Source organism: Acanthisitta chloris, unplaced genomic scaffold, assembly GCF_000695815.1.
Source record: "Acanthisitta chloris isolate BGI_N310 unplaced genomic scaffold, ASM69581v1 scaffold301, whole genome shotgun sequence".
Classification (NCBI taxonomy): domain Eukaryota; kingdom Metazoa; phylum Chordata; class Aves; order Passeriformes; family Acanthisittidae; genus Acanthisitta; species Acanthisitta chloris.
In genome coordinates, this window is record NW_008654169.1 from 50,354 (window position 1) to 66,505 (window position 16,152).

Genomic DNA, 16,152 nt, shown 5'->3' on the forward strand with positions numbered 1-16,152 from the left:
AAGGGTGATGAGACACTGGCACAGGTTGCCCAGGGATGTGGTGGCTGCCCCAACCCTGGTGGTGTTCAATCCAGGCTGGATGAGCCTTGAGCAACCTGATCTAGTGAGGAGGTGTCCCTGCCCATGGCAGGAGGAAGATATTATGTCACCTCTGCCATCACCAATGGTGCATGTCTAGTCCTGAATTTGGATCTTAACAAATACTGAGAGAAAAACCAATCACCATCAATGGCAAATATCATGCTTAGGAGGTAGGATGGAAATGGCAGTCAGCAATTTATAGGAAAGGCAGCAAAAGAAAGAAACATTACTTGAGTACTTAAAGCAAGAAATTACCACAGAATTAATTAAGATTAGGGGAAAATAACAGAAGGGGTTGATTCTGAATATTCTCACAAGTTAAGAAAATGACAAAACTAATGTGACTGTTCAAATACTTTTCCATAGAAAACAATGAAGGTGCCACTCAGATATATGGATCAAGACTGGATCTGCCCATGTTTCTAATCACTAGTGTATGTGAATCTACAATTTTATGGGTTTTAAATAAATAAACCCCACTGTGATTCAGCAATGCTTTACTGAGTAGCTTCATTTACAACTCCTCTCTTCCCACTGAGTGGATGCTATACTTCCAAAGACATTATTTTACTTCCTACTGCTCTATTAGTAACTACTGCTTTCACTGATGACAGATGAAGCTTTTTTAATTATTTTTTACATTAAGTGAGCCATTACCTCCTGTAAGGCTATTACCACTGGTTTGTGCTCAGTATTAGCCAACACTTCGACAGTGGAAGCACATGGAAAGAGGAAAAGGGGCAGCTGACAACCCTGTTAAGAGAAAGGCAGGTGCATACAACAGATGTGTTTAGTAGTGGGAGTTTGACTTGTATTTCTGAGATCACATCTTTATGCTCATGCCACTTATTTTTATGCCTGGGGTTATAAATCCTGTAACTAGTTTCCATAGTCAGAGAATTTGGTATGTAATAATGGAGTAGAATTGGGAGTAACAGCAAATCTCCTTAGGCAGAAACTGAAAGCCAAGGTGATGGATTTAGGTTGCAACGATTCATTAGGACAGATTTAGGCAGCTTCAAAGCCAGATGATGGTTGAACTGAGCACAGTGCAGGACCTATGCAGGTGCTGAAGCTCTCCACACACACAGAGCTCACTGATCCGTGCTGGGATCCAGACTGAGTACCTCTTGCCCAGACCCCATGTGAGGTGACCTAAGTGAGAAAGGTGGGGTGAAATTTAGCCTCTCACTTGGGTCTCAGCTCCAGGGACATCTGCAGGAAACTGCAGTACAAGCAACTCTGGAGTCTTGGCACCTTTTCCTGATATTCCAGGAGACTGAGGCTCTCCTCTGCCACAGGGCTGCTGCTACCAGGCAGGATAAGAAATTCTTGCTGCAGCCTGGAGACCACCTGAGTTTACCACCTGCTTAGCAAGTGGAAAACCTCTGTCCAATTTCTGCCTGTATTCTGGACAACTGAAACCAACTTCTGGCATCACCCACACTAGAAATAAATATTTATGGCTCAAAGAAGGACAATGAATATGGGTGCCAACTGGCCATCAATATAGGAGAGGAAACAAGTCCTGAGAAATGGAAGTAGCTGTGATACATAGAGGTAGAAGGCCAGAGGCCTGGAGAACATGATGTACCTTCAAGGTTAGGTGCCAGATCACTCTGGCTGTTAAGTTTTACAGACTATGTTGTTTGTCTAGATTCTTTCTTGATGACTGTAAGCAATGAGGTGTGCATTCTGACATATGCATCCTTTGGAATTGGTGATGGGAATGAAATTAATCTCTGGATGGAAATAATAATGAGGACCTACTTGAGGTGGCACATTAAAAGCCCAGAGCAGTAGGGTGTCATACACAGGCACAGTAAGTTTCTTCAAGGGTATAACTATACTGTCCCAGCCTACTTTATCACATTAAATCTCACCACTTCCATTATTCTTTTCCATGAAGTATGAAATAGTTGAGCTGGAGCCAGGGATCTACAGGCCAGATTACATAAACCACCACAGAAACAAAATATTCTGAAGCAATGAGAGGTAGATAAAATGCAAAGGCAGGAATAAATCAAAGTTTTTTCTCAAAGGACTGTTTAGAAATTATAACAGCTATCATCTTGATTCTATAGGGGAACTCTTGGCACTATTGACTACTGCATTTTTTAATATTACTTTTAGCCAATCCCATTCATTCACCATTACCACTTGTCACTATTTTAAGTTAACATAAAAAGTGAGGGACAAAAACATACACAAAGGATGTACCCAGCCTTTGCTCCAGACAATAACAGAACAGACAAAGCACAGAAAGGTTGTTCTAGAAGAGTATTAAATAAAATAAAACTGCAAGGTTATGAATGCTAAGTTCCAGCATAAGAGCTGTTAACATATCACATGTTAATATAAACTGTTAGACCTTCTTTGTGATGGATTTTAAAAGCTGTCCATTGATCTGGGCTTTCATATGCATCATAATTGTACAGCACTAAGGCTGTAACCCATTAGAGGGCCCTTTAAGCTGTTTAATTTATCAGGCAGCTTGTATAATGCATCCTGACTATAAATAGCTGGCCACATTATTTTTAACTGGCTATTCATAAGGAAACATACAACCTCAAACGAAGGTAAATGCAAAAGCAGCGACAGGATTTGACTATTTTTAAGAGAGCAATGAACCGTTATATTGTTCATGCCAGTGTGGATGTTTTGTAACAATTTAACAAGCCATTTACAATAACATGAGCAGTCTTTTGAAAGGAAATTGCATTTGCATAAATTTTCTTTTTCAGATGCATCTAAAAACCTCCTGAAACCTTACCTGCCTCCGTACAGAACCGTTATTCTTTAAAAAATGATTGTTAACAAAGATGAATAAAAAGGAAACAATGAATCTAAAAAATACAGCAGTTACGACTTTTTTTTGACAAAGCTATACATATAAAAAAATCCAAGTCACAGCTATGCATAAGGAGCAGTGCATGTTGTTCCAAAAAGCCTTGGACCAGCATAATTCTCCTGCTTGACCTGAATAAATGATCTCTTGGGCTAGAAATACAACTCTGTGCATGCCTCACTCTTCAGTCCAGCCTCCACACTGCAGGTCCTCTGCCAAACTTCCATGACAAACCCAGAGATGGTCCAGATATTCAAAAACTGTCTGGACACAATACTGAGTAATGTGCTCTAGGGCATCCTGCTTGAGCAGAGAGGTTGGGCAAGATGACCACCACCAGTCCCTTCCAACCTTGCCCATTCTGTGATTCAGTATACAGGTACCATTTGTGATGAAGACTTCGGTCATGCATACAGTGAGCCCCAGCATCTTATTTGTGATAAAGACTTCAGTCATGCATACAGTGAGCCCCAGCATCTACAAAGTCCAAAATTTCTCTTCCAATTGGCATTTCCAAACAGTAACAACTCCAACTTGCATCTATGACGAAAGCCACAGCAAACCTGAGAGCTGGCTGCATTGCTTGGTGACACTCTTAATCCAATCAGCTGTGGCAATATCGCGCTCCCCCTGCAGATTCGAGGGAATAATAACTCAATTGTCGCAAGTCCTGGACGTGGTACATCACTATTGATCCATGAGGAAAATGCTCCTTGAAATGGAGACAGCTGTTCTCACTCACTAGACATGCAACCTCCTATAATTAACTAATTTCAGACCTCTTGGAATTAGCTGCTAGAAATGCCAACAGCTGAGGCAAGCAAGGAGGCCACTCTGATCAGCGACGGGGGCCGCGACAGCTATCCACCCGACGGGGAGCTAACGAAATAGATTTGAGGTAATTATTTCAGGGACTTGTAGCACCACTCGCATATTAACTCTTTTTAAGAATGCTTTGATGAATTCAATTGAAGTCAATTAATTACATTTCCAAGTCAGATGAATACAAAGCCGAGACGCCGGAGGAAGTGTGTGCTATTCCATCAGTGAATATGTAACAGAGATGATAGGATTTCAGTTCCCAGATTGTTTAGCTGGGTCTTTGAGCAATCAAGTGATGATGTCTGACTGAACATGCTATCGTCCCTGGAACAAATATGAAATCTCTGAAGCAAAATGCAAGTTAACCTAATTTGCTTATGACTATTTTCTTTTTTAACTAGCAAGCTTCAAACTGTTATTTTAAAGAGCTTTAAAGGTTTGAAATTTAAGTTAAGTGGATGTTACTTAGTGTCAAAGAAGAAAACTTTATGAGCCAAAAAATAGTACTCAATCAGAGGGAAAACCATTTTGAATTTACTTCTTGCCATAAAGTGAAGGGAAGCTTTAAATCAGTAACTATGAGTTTTTTGAATCCAATATAGAGACAAAATCTCAAACTAACCTTGAGTTATTGTATTTCAGATACTTCATTTCTGGGCCACAGCAGAGTGCCACTAGATGGAATACCAAAATTTACCTTTGTGTAGCAGTGTTAAATAGTACCATACTCAAGATGCAAAAATTGCAATTCAGTTGAAAAACACACATAAAAAAGTTGTGGGAGCATCTGAAATTATAAAAGACCACAAATATTAAAAAGCAAAAGGGAAATGCAGCCAAAAAAGGTAGAACAAATACAAAGTCTTGGCAGGAAAAAAAAGTACTGAAGAAAATACCTTCCATTGACAAAGCAGTCACCACCTTTATGACTCATTGATTTCAACATGATTCAAGATCACTTACCATCCTGAAAGTGGAAAATTCACATGGGAAGAATATTGCTACAAGATAAAACCGAGTAATACCCTGGAAAGTATCCGGAGTACAATGACATATTGACAAAAGGTACAATGGATAATCTAAAAGGTGTTTTTATATTCAGCTGATAAGAGTTAGTTATTCTGCTATCAAGATGAATTTATTATCAGCACTATAAAACATAAACAGAACACCAAAGCAACTGGAAAAGAATTCTCACCTGACCAAAATCCTAGGTAAATATCTCAAATCAAAGTGCTCCTCGGGCAAAGATGAGGCTGAAATCGTGATTGTTCATTTCTCACAAACTAGAATTTGTCAAGTTTCATAAATCTTCTTTATCTCCAGCAAGCCAAACATGACTACAACTACAGAAAGGTTTCCCAGAATGCTCTTTGGCAGCTGCCTCACGAGAGTGCTATGACTAAAAGAGTGCCAACTATTTGGCTATGAAATGTAAATGTGCTTGAAAAAGAGCAGCCAGAAACTATGGTTTTGCTTTTACATTGCAATATGATGTGACCCTTCGAATCTTTCGGATTACTTGGAGAAGAGAAAGGAGACATACTTAGAAAACGTATGTTTGGTGAATATTCATAAAGGCATTTTACACATCCCCAGAAGACAGGCACTTCCTTCCAGCTTGGCATGAATCAAAAACCATGCATGATTATACCAGCTACTGTGCAAAATTCCCTCAAACACAGTTAAACTGACAGCCCTAATGAGCAAGAGGTTCTGCACATGCAAACTTACTGATGTATAGTTTGGGCTCTGTGGGAAGACATTTGACACAAGACTGGAGGCACAACAGGTCTGCCCAAAAGACTTAACACCAGATTCAGCTCCAGATGCATACTTCTATATTTGAGTGTCTATTTGTAGGGTTTCCATGCAAGGTCCAGACTGAAGCTCTCACAACCAGTGGAGCTACTCAACTGACCATATGTAGCTCTTCCCTTACAGAGGGAATGAGGGAACTCTGTAGACTCCATTGCCTTTGTAATACTATTGGCCACATCCACCAGCTTCTGGCCATTCTCAGTGATCATTGTTCTTTCCTAGAGGCAACTCAGGAGACGGAGTGTTCCATTAATCACCCTGGTGGTGGCAATGCCTCACTCCTGGCCATCACATTTCCCTCAATCCCTGCCCCATCACACTACTGGCCCCACACATACCAAAGAGACACCACCAGCACAGTACAGTCATTCTCCACTGACAGCAAGCCCTGTGTTTGCCTTGGAGATGTTGAGCATGTGCAGCCTGGAGAGACTGTGCTGTGTGGTTCCCTCTCAAAACCAAACACAGACAGCCAGAGTAGCTGTAAAAGGGAGACAGCACTGCTGTAAACTCATCAAAGGGAGGGCTTTATCTGCCCATAAAACTTCAAGCTGTTTATTGCTTTGTATCTGGACAGAACTGTTGAAACACATGCTCCATCGGCACACAGTCATCTCAGTTTCACAACAAAGTGTTGCAGAACAGCTTGTGAAAACATATTGTTCAGTTAATTGCATTGGCATGCAGATGCCCTCATATTTATGAATTAACATCCACCATGGCAAAAGGATGTACAAGGAGACACAGGGACTGTGGCATGTGGCCCTGTGACTGCCAAGAGCTGGGATGCCTGATGGACTGCAGCCCACAAGCTCTGAGCTTTCTTTTCCTGCTTCTATGGGCTATAGGGCCTTGACTACTGCCAAAAAGGAGCCTTCAGTCTAAAAGGCTGCCTGTCTTCAGGATATTAGGGTGCTCAAAGCTTCAAGCAGTCCTTTGTAACCAACTGACTGCCACCAAGGCACCTGAAAAACACTCAATGGCCTTGAGGATCTCTGCATTAGTTCACTGCATGCGAAAATGAAGAAAATCTATGTCTGAAAAAGTCAATGGCAAAGAAAGAGCCCAAGAACAGTGGGACTTTGAAAGGTATCCAAGCATTTGTATTGGTTACAAGAGTGTTATACTTCATCAAAGCTATGCTACTCAGGAGGAGGTGAACGCAGGAAATGAAACACAAGATTTTATTTGACATGTTCTTACCGAGTATATTGATACGCTACACAAAATATTATGGAAGGAAATTACCTGTGTCAGCAGTAGTATAAATACCTGTCCAATAACCACTCAGACTTTCGATAATGGCCCTGTTAACACGGGGGCAATGAATATATGTTTGTCACTTAAATACATCAAGCAAGTCTATTAAAAAACCCCTGTGAGATTAAACCTGGCACCTATTTCAACACCGATCAGAGAGAAACAATAGGTTTGAAATCACATGCTTTGAGGGCAGAGAGTTTTCACAATACAGAATTTGCAGCTTCTTTCCATCTTGCATACTTAGGGAAACACAAAGCACTTGGCAGTGGCTTGAATCCCTGCATAATTCACAAAGTTTTGAGTATTTCCTGACATGACAAATTGTCCAGGCATCTTGCTGCTGTACACTTCTGCTGCTGTTGCCTCAAATCTTCCCCTCAAGGTTTTGAGGAGGAGACACTGGACAGAAATAGTGTGTGTTGGAAGGGGAGAGCTGTCATTCCCTCAAGGACCAAGACCTGTCCAGAGGAGTGTCACCACTACAGTTTACCAGCAGGTTGTTATAGTAGTCATATATCACTGACAGAGCTCTCTCCTGCAAATATTTCCTAAGACAGACAGCTCTTGCTGCATCTCGAACACTAGACCCTTCACACACTCTGCCTGTGTGGGCCCTCTCCTGTAGACCAAGGGGAAGGATGTGTTGAATCAACTGTCACAGTAATACTCTGTGTTTTACTAACCAACTTTGTATAGCTCAGTCTCTGTAGAGATATTTATATCTCCAGATTCAACCACACTGGCAGGATCCATTAAGCCTGACATCCCTCAGAAAATAACTTACTTTCTTAGAAAATAACTAGGCCATGAAATGGTCGAAGAACAAGCCAAAACTGATGCATGAGGAACACTGCCACAGACACAAGAAGCAGAGCCTACCTGTGGACACTTGCTCCACTGTCCCCAGTCAGATACTGCACACTCACTGGGACAGTACAAGCTACACTTCTGCATCGTATCTGGGATTTCAGACTGATTACACAGAGCATTGGGCACAGCCTCCCCTCCATGGTCCTCAGCAGTGCTCACACACCTACACAGAAAACAGACATTTTCATTAGAGTACCACAGATGCAATGGATATCAACAAGTCTGCTCAATTCCATACAGGACATTAGACATGACAACAGCTGCATGAAGCATGGCTGGTCAAAAAGCAGAATTAATATGTTCATGCAAATTGAAACCAGCTACATGCACGACAGGCTTTTGTGACTCACAGATTTTCTTTAATATTCTTTAAATAAACATCTCAAACTTCATACACAGGGATTTTAACTTTGATCGGCTGACAGAGGAGCAAAAGGAAAATGACAACCACCAAGAAGAAACCTTTGTGCTTCTGCTAGTAACATCTGAACATTTGGAAATAACTCAGCATTTCCCCGTGCCTGGGGAATGAATATTCAGTAATAATGAATGCCACTCTGGTGCGTGCAGTGCCATTACTTGGGGAAAATGTTAGCAAATCAGAATATGGAGGCTTTGCACCTCAGGGAGCTTTATGTATACATGGCATTTAGGTTGAAGAATTCTAATTTAAATATCATGCTGTCTTCCTGAAAAAAACCAAGGCTGCATCTCTGAGATGCTTTTCTTGTAAACCAGTGCGCATAAACACGTTTCTTTTCATTGGAGATACACTGGACTCAGCAACATACTCATTGCCAGATGGAGGGATATTGCAGATTTATGCAAGTACGTATCAGCTCTTTTTGATCTGGAGTACCTGTGCTTTTGTCTTCACGCACCTGACTTTCCTCGTTTGTATTCCTTCTCCACAGTGGAGGGAATTTTGTTCGCTGTTGATTTTGCACGGAGACCACGGTTCTACTACCCAAGAATACTGATTGCACTCGCTGTAGCATGGGACTGCCTCGTGCACCTGCCAGGAGAAAGAATCAAACTGTTCAGTTGAACCATCCAGGTTAGCATCTCTGCAGAAATGCCTCAGCCAAACCCAGGAAAAAGACGCGCTGAAAAATATCCTGACTTACGCTCCTCATGCTAAGGGTGTTGTAATGGCTTTAAGTTCATTTATTCATTATTGACTTGCCAAGGGATTTTTAAGTCTATAATAAACAGCAGTATGCATGCAGCTTCTTAGGAAGCAGGATAAATAACAGCTATTTCCTGCAGCCAGAAGAGGAACTCCATTACAGTTTCATTTGCTCTGCCTGCTCTCTCTATAATCTATCACGTCATTCACCAGGACCATATGTACCACATCCTTTCATGTTTCAGAAGGTACAAACTTCAAATCACCACTCATTTACCTTTGCTCCTAACGTGCCCTTGTAAGTAATTTACCATAAAAGAATGAAATTTCATGCCTCCTACAAATTTCATTTTATACATAAGAACTGTAAATGCTTTTTTTCCCTGCAAGTGACTTACCTTTAACATATCTCCTAATCAAACACGACAGTGTATTTACCTGAACTATGGTATCTATGTAGAGAGAAAAATACAGCCAAAAGCTTGATAAAAGGTGCTGGAGATTCAGGTTGTTACAAGCAGCACACTGAGATATAGCACTTCAGCAGATTTTTAGGTTTAAATAAATGAATGCATCAACAATTCTATTACAGTGATGAATAAAAGTTACTTACTTTGAATCTGGCTTGTCTGAAGAACCTGATTTGAAGACACAGAATTCCCTGTTGCTTTGCATGAAGCATAATGTGCTGCTCAGGAAAAATACAACACACCTAAAATTGCTTCTTCCATATACCAAAATCTAGGCCTTGCTGATGTGGAGCCATCTCACCATTAAAATAATTATAAATCAATAGCCTTCCACTCAACTACCCCCCAATAAAACAAATTCAGCTATGAATTTCATATTTTACAGCCTCATTTTAAAATAACAGATTAGGACTTTGCATGTTGTGGCCACAAGAATAAAGAAACCTTCTTTGCAACATTTTGGAGGTCAGAAGACAAGAAGATTGAGATACCAGTCTGAAAACAAAACTGGTGTCCCATTAAAAAACATCTGCATACCAAATGAAAGGAAGATAACTTGCAAAGGAAAACCCCTCAGGGACAGAGAATGTCAGAAATTAATTTTAACTATAGGTCTGCCTATATGTTAGGCACATGTTTTGCAGGGAAAGAAGAATAAGAGATGCTGAAAAGTGCAAAACAAATGAAGGAGAAAAATCAGGAAAGTGGGAAACCAAAGTCAGGACTGGTGAGGGCAAGGACAACATGAACTTGCAAGAACATCACATTTCACAGAGAAAAGGGAGGGGAAACAAAGGGGTCAAAGGCAACAGTATGATTAATACCATTTTCCTACCTATTATTAAGCACAAATTAGAGACCTGAATGGGGCTTTGGTCTAGTGGAAGGTGCCCAGGGTAGGGAGGGTTGGAACAAGATGATCTTAAACATTCATTTCAACTCAAACCACTCTATGGTTCTATGAGATCGTTTTTCATGGTCTGTGCACAAGTAACATGTGAGAACATTCACCAGGGGTGAATTGTTATCAGCGATGACGTTAGCGATAACGTTTGCTATGACTTTCTTGCCGAAGTGAGTGGGGTCACACCACAGTCTTGTGGAGGAGCCAGGGAATGTGTGGAGCTCCTGCTGGATCTGCACAAAGGTCCCTGAAAGATCACAGTGCACTTCAGATATGACCTAACAGTGTCTGCTCACTGAGGTGGTGGTACTCACCCTAATTCTAGGATATATAGGTGCCTGTGGATTGGACAAAGTGCATATACAGGCTAAGTTTCCCAGACTGAGCAAGCAGCACCACAAGTGGCTAATTAGCCGTGCCAGGCTCGTTAATATTAACTGGTGTACACAGGAGTGCACCCACCAATGTGCCAGACTCATTAATATTACCTGGTGTACACAGGAGTGCACCCACCAAGTGGGACCTGGGTGTGTGGGATGCAGCAGCATGCCAAGCATGTGGTGCAAAGCCACCATCCTGCCCCCCATCCTGTCACCTCCAGAGAGTCACTGACTCCTGCAGCCATACCCCTGCACAAGCCAGGGACAACTGCAATCCCTCTTCAGGCACTGTGAAGCCTTTGTGTTCCCCACAGACATCCATCCAGGAGATGGATGTAGAGACAGGGAGTATTTATTAGTTTCTCTGCTCCACAGTGGGAAGGAAAAACTACAGCTTTTCCTGTTGCCTGACAAAACATACTGCTGTCCACAGGAGACAATTAGTGAGAGGGAAATGTGTGCTTGAGGCATGATCTGTGTTTCCCTTGTCACAGAGGGGAGGCAAAACCAGAAAGAGCAAAAAGCCAAACTCAGACAAAACCAGCTGCCAGGGGCAGGGAATCTGCAGCCCGAGGAGGAGGCACCTCACTGTGTAGTGTCAAAGATAGTAAAACCTACTTATGAAGTTTATTAAGAGCTAGGTGACCTGTTCCTGCTCTTTAGACTTCTGGAGAGGAAGCTGAGGTTGGGAGCAGCTGAGAGGTGATGCTGTGGTGCTGCCTGCACCCCTCCACAGGCACAGTGGGGCATCGGGTGGGGGGAGGCCAGCACAAACTGCTTTGGGCATTTAAGATTCTTTTCCTTGCTCTAACTAATGACCCTTCCTCAGGGTTAGATGATACCGCTGTGAATCCTGCAGGTTCACAGCACTGCCAGCCTTTCAGTGCTTGCCCTGCTGCCTGCACCCAGGATGAGGCCAAGAACTTGAAAATCCCATCTTGTTGTCTCAGTGACCTCTAATTGCTCTATCTTAACATCTGTTAAACCTCTGACCCCTCCAAACAAGCAAAGCCCACCCCTGGATAGCAGTAGAGGTGTAATTCCAGGCATTTACCACAAATGCATTTGGATGGTCAAAACCTCCTGTACCTGATGTGATATCTGTGTAAGAAAACCAGTCAAGGTTGGGCAGGCATGGGATGCCACATGAACCAAAATCTGAGGTCAAAACAGAAATCCCATATGCAGCAACACAAAAACACATAACATGAAGCAGTTCTTCAAATGTGCTCTTTCCAGAGCAGGTGGGATCATAATAATAAAGCCATTACTGGAGCATTTGTATTCTGCTGTCAAGCTGGTCCAATGACACATGAAGTCCTGCCAGCTCTCCTCCAACAGTCAGACAGACAGACAGACATCCCACTCTGTGCCAGGAGGGATGGCATGCAGCACTGGCTGCACATCCCTGTGGTACCTCAATACTGTACTGCTGACACGTTCAGTACCCTCAGTTTGGTCAGGATTTCCAGGTTACACTCACCATCAAATGACCTGTTCTCTGAACTTACTGTGCTGACACCACAGCATGTCCCATCTTTGAACAATCTCTCCCTTCTGCCCTGCATCAGCACTGAGCAATGCCATCTCTGGCAGTACCTCTGGGACACTAGGGAGATGTAAATAACCACCTTGCATCTTTGGGAAGGACAGATTACTTCAGAACAAGTTACCACATGCACCAGTGGAAGCTGCTAAGCTTTTAAATGGGAGTCTTAAAGAGAAGCAAGATTTCCATGGGTGGAACTCTGTGGGTATGTGTTAAGGAAGCTGTGAATATAATTTGTGACTCCATCTTTGCATTTAAAAACCATAGTGATGTGGCATGTGGTCCTTTGCTCCACAGGACAATGTTTTCCTCATATTTCTCTCTCATGGCTTGTCAGAATTTCTTTTGAATCACCTCCAATTCCTCTTTTTTTGCATTTGGAAAAAAAATCCTACAATAAACCCTTAAAAGCCTTTCATTCCTACCTTTCACTAGGAGCTGTGATAGTTAAGGAGGTCAAACAGATGATGCTCTTGATTTTGTATTTTCAAAGGATTTTGGCTAAGCCTCACTGTTCTTTGGGCTCCACCAAGCAGAGGAACCTAGGATTACTTCTCACCTCCTGGGTCCATGGGAATACCCCTCTCCCAATTCTGAACAGAGGCTGTGATGCAGTGTGGTGTCCTCACTCCTCACCAACCCAAAGTGCCTGAGCCTGGAGCAGGTTGTGATGTGCTCCCATGCATCCCTGGCTGTAACACAGAGTGCATGCAGCCTTCAAATTAGGCACAGTCTAGGTCTCCCACATCACATTTGCCAGCCACTACCTCTGCTGCAGATACAGGAATTCTCTTCCCAAGCACAAAGACAACAGTTCCTTTGAAAATAATCTGCTTAATGCTCACCCTTCCCCAAACTTATACAAATCCACTATGACAGTGCATTTAGAAAACCCTTCAGACTGAGCCCCCCAACACATGTATGGAGCTTAGTACCACAATCCACCTCCTGAAGGATAGAAATGAAATTAATTCCATGTGATAGGCACAGGGGCCTGTTCTTCTGCGGGGCTTGGGGGGGAGAAAGATGCTGGAAGCTGCAGACACCTGACCTGTGTGGAGCTGCAGAGCTCAGTGCCCAGGGGACCAGCCTGGCTTCATCTCTTACTGCCTCAAGAAATAAACATAATTTTCCAGCACTGCTTTCCTCAATTTTTATTCATATTTACATGCTGGGTTTGGGGCTCAATGAACCAAGGGGTGAAATGATGCCTGACTGAAGTCAAGGGGACTTTTGCTGCTGACTTTCACAGGACCACTCTATCCCTCTTTGTAGTCACAATTAACCTGGACTACTACTTTAACACCTGAATTCTAAAATCAAATTAAAGGGAAGAAGGACAAAAGTTACTTAAGAGACAGACTGCTAAAGCTTGCCCTAATGAAAGAAGCCAGTTCCTATTCAGTCCAATGCAAACCCTGAGCCCTTGCTAATGTATATTGATGCCGACAGTTACTTCAACAAGGTATACAAATGTTAATGCATTTATTTTCTCTTTTAATAGCTGGTACTTGCATTTCAATGAAAAGTCCAAATATCTAACCACCAAGGAGCTTTGGTGTGATTTATAATGTTCTCTAACTTACTTATTTAAATGTAGGTCAGGAACAATAGTGACCTTGCAAAGTATGTATAGAAACAAACACACTTGCTCAGCTGATGTGGTTCATTAAAAGGAACTCATACCTATACTTCAGGTAGCCTTTCTGATGAGCACCTGCTGCAGAGCAAACTAGAATGAGGTTCAACACTTCTGAAAATCATAGTAACTTCATATTTCAGTGAACATCAAGATTTATTGTCCCTCAAGGTAAATATTGACTCTGGTTTTCCCTCAGTCGATATTTTAGCTTTCATGACAGTAAATCTTGGTGTTCACTCCAACTAAGTCAATATCTGCTTATTATATTAGAACAACCAAACTGATCACTGTAGCAGTTGCCTGAGACCCTGAGGACTACCTCTGTGCTATTCATTTCTAATACAAATGGGTGAAATTCATTGCTAACATAAGTTCATTTCACATCACTGCCCTTATACCAAGGTTGCATTAGACCTAATACCTTGAAACAGCCAGAACTGAAGAAATAACAACCCATTTTTAAACTGCATAGACCACCATGAGGAACACTAAAGTGAGAAAAGATCTTGTATAGGAAAGAGAGCTGAGTTGCTCTGGTTTGCAAAGACACTTGCCAGTAAGGAAAATCAAGTGCAGATTTTAAAACCACTTATACTGAGACTGGCCAGTAATTTGCTCACCTTTAATACTTTTTTCCACCCCCATTTTTATGTTGCCTGCACATCCAGGCTGCAAGAAGAGGCAGCAGTGGGATGTCACCATGCAAAAGGATCCTCTCCTCCTCTTATGGCCACCGCTTGGTGACATCTGGGTCAGTGCCAGCAACAATCCTGCAACCAGCCTGACACAAATGGATCCAGAGTACAGTGGGAAATACACCTTCATAAACATCAGTTTGCTGTAACAACCTGAAAATTTGACTTCTATGTTGACTCCATCTAGTCCATCCAAATCTCTTTTTTGGTTGTAAAGTGCCCATACATTAACTGAATAATTTTTATAATGTTCTAATACTGCTTCCACATTCTGTTTAATCCAAATCAGATAGTTTTTAACAATGAGTTCCTTTCATTTAATCCTTTTAAACTGAATTAAAAATGGAGTCCTTGCTTTGTTAATTACTTAAGTGCATGTTTGATTTGGCAGATCTAAGCACGTACTTAAAAGCTTTACTGAATTAACTCTATAGCTGAAGGACAAGTACTTGCACATTAACAAACACTACATCACAGAAATTATCTCATTAAAATTTCAACATTAAATAGTTCTCTTTAAAATAAAATTGATTTTATTTCATGCCAGTTTATATATTGATCACGATTGCCAGAAATATTCTAACCACTCACTAGTATTAAAACTGGTTGAAGAATTAACTTTCAAGCTATCTGGATTTTGCAAAGCAGCGGTTTCCACTGATGAATACTTGTCTTTAGGTATTTGGATGCTGCAAATAGCCACCAAAATTAAAAAAAGATTGCTCAAAATGACTCACAGCACAAAAGTTTGACTAGATCAGCATGTGGTTAAGACTTCTGAAATTATCGGAATTCCTGGATTTTTTTATGCCTCTATAGCACATACCTCCACAAATATTCATGAAGCAAATTCAGCACTTTTCATTTTCATTTACACCCAAATCAAAGGAGTTTGTGTTTTTTACCTCCTTTGTGGTGCAGAAAAAAGGAAATCAATTAGAGCTTTTGAAAAACCTTCACTGGCATTGAACCAAGAAAACCTAGACCTGTCTAAAACTTTGTATCTGACAAAAGGATAGGATACATTTCATTCTACCTGCAGAATATGAGTTCAGAGTCAGGGCAGTAATTGCGACAGCACAGACAGAGTTGCATCAATTCCCAGTGTCTGCCCTGCAGGCAGTGTGGAAGCCCCTACAGAAACAGACCCTTCACCATTACTCCACTGCTTCAAAAACTGTGGAAACATTTCTCTCTGAAAGGGGTGAAAACACTTATCAAGCCTCTGAAGTTTCCCCTGCTCTTGATTATCTATTTATAGCCTGACCCTGGAAACTGCACAACTTTAATCCTAATTTACACATGAGAAAACTGAGGATGAAGAGTTGAGTGATTCGCTAGAGGCTGCTGAGGGAGCCCTCAGGGAGCAGGGGACAAAATCTGGAAATGCTTGACTTCCTGCACTAACTGGATGACATCTCAGCTTAAAAACAGATCCTGAAAAGTTCAGATAAAGACCTTTCAGCATGAAGCCATCAAAAAAAAAAAAAAAAAAAAAAAAAAAAAAAAAAAAAAAAAAAAAAAAAAAAAAAAAAAAAAAAAAAAAAAAAAAAAAAAAAAAAAAAAAAAAAAAAAAAAAAAAAGCAGCACTGTAAAATTCTGGCTGTAAAATGAGGAAAAGAGGAGAAATTAGGAAAGCAGCAGGGGATTCCTGCCATAAAGCCATCTGGATGCTCCT

The 16,152-nt window shown here is 41.4% G+C and overlaps 1 protein-coding gene across 1 annotated transcript in view; it reads right to left on the reverse strand.

Annotated features, from left to right (window-relative positions):
• The window catches only part of LOC103810470 (thrombospondin type-1 domain-containing protein 7B-like), a gene marked incomplete at its 5' end in the record, with an annotated part of 101,931 nt that overhangs the window by 26,087 nt on the left and 59,692 nt on the right, over positions 1–16,152 (reverse strand). The window contains 2 exons of the mRNA XM_009083365.1: positions 7,715–7,868; positions 8,587–8,720. Of these exons, the coding sequence (XP_009081613.1) occupies positions 7,715–7,868; positions 8,587–8,720 (288 nt within the window). The remainder of the gene's footprint in view (positions 1–7,714; positions 7,869–8,586; positions 8,721–16,152) is intronic.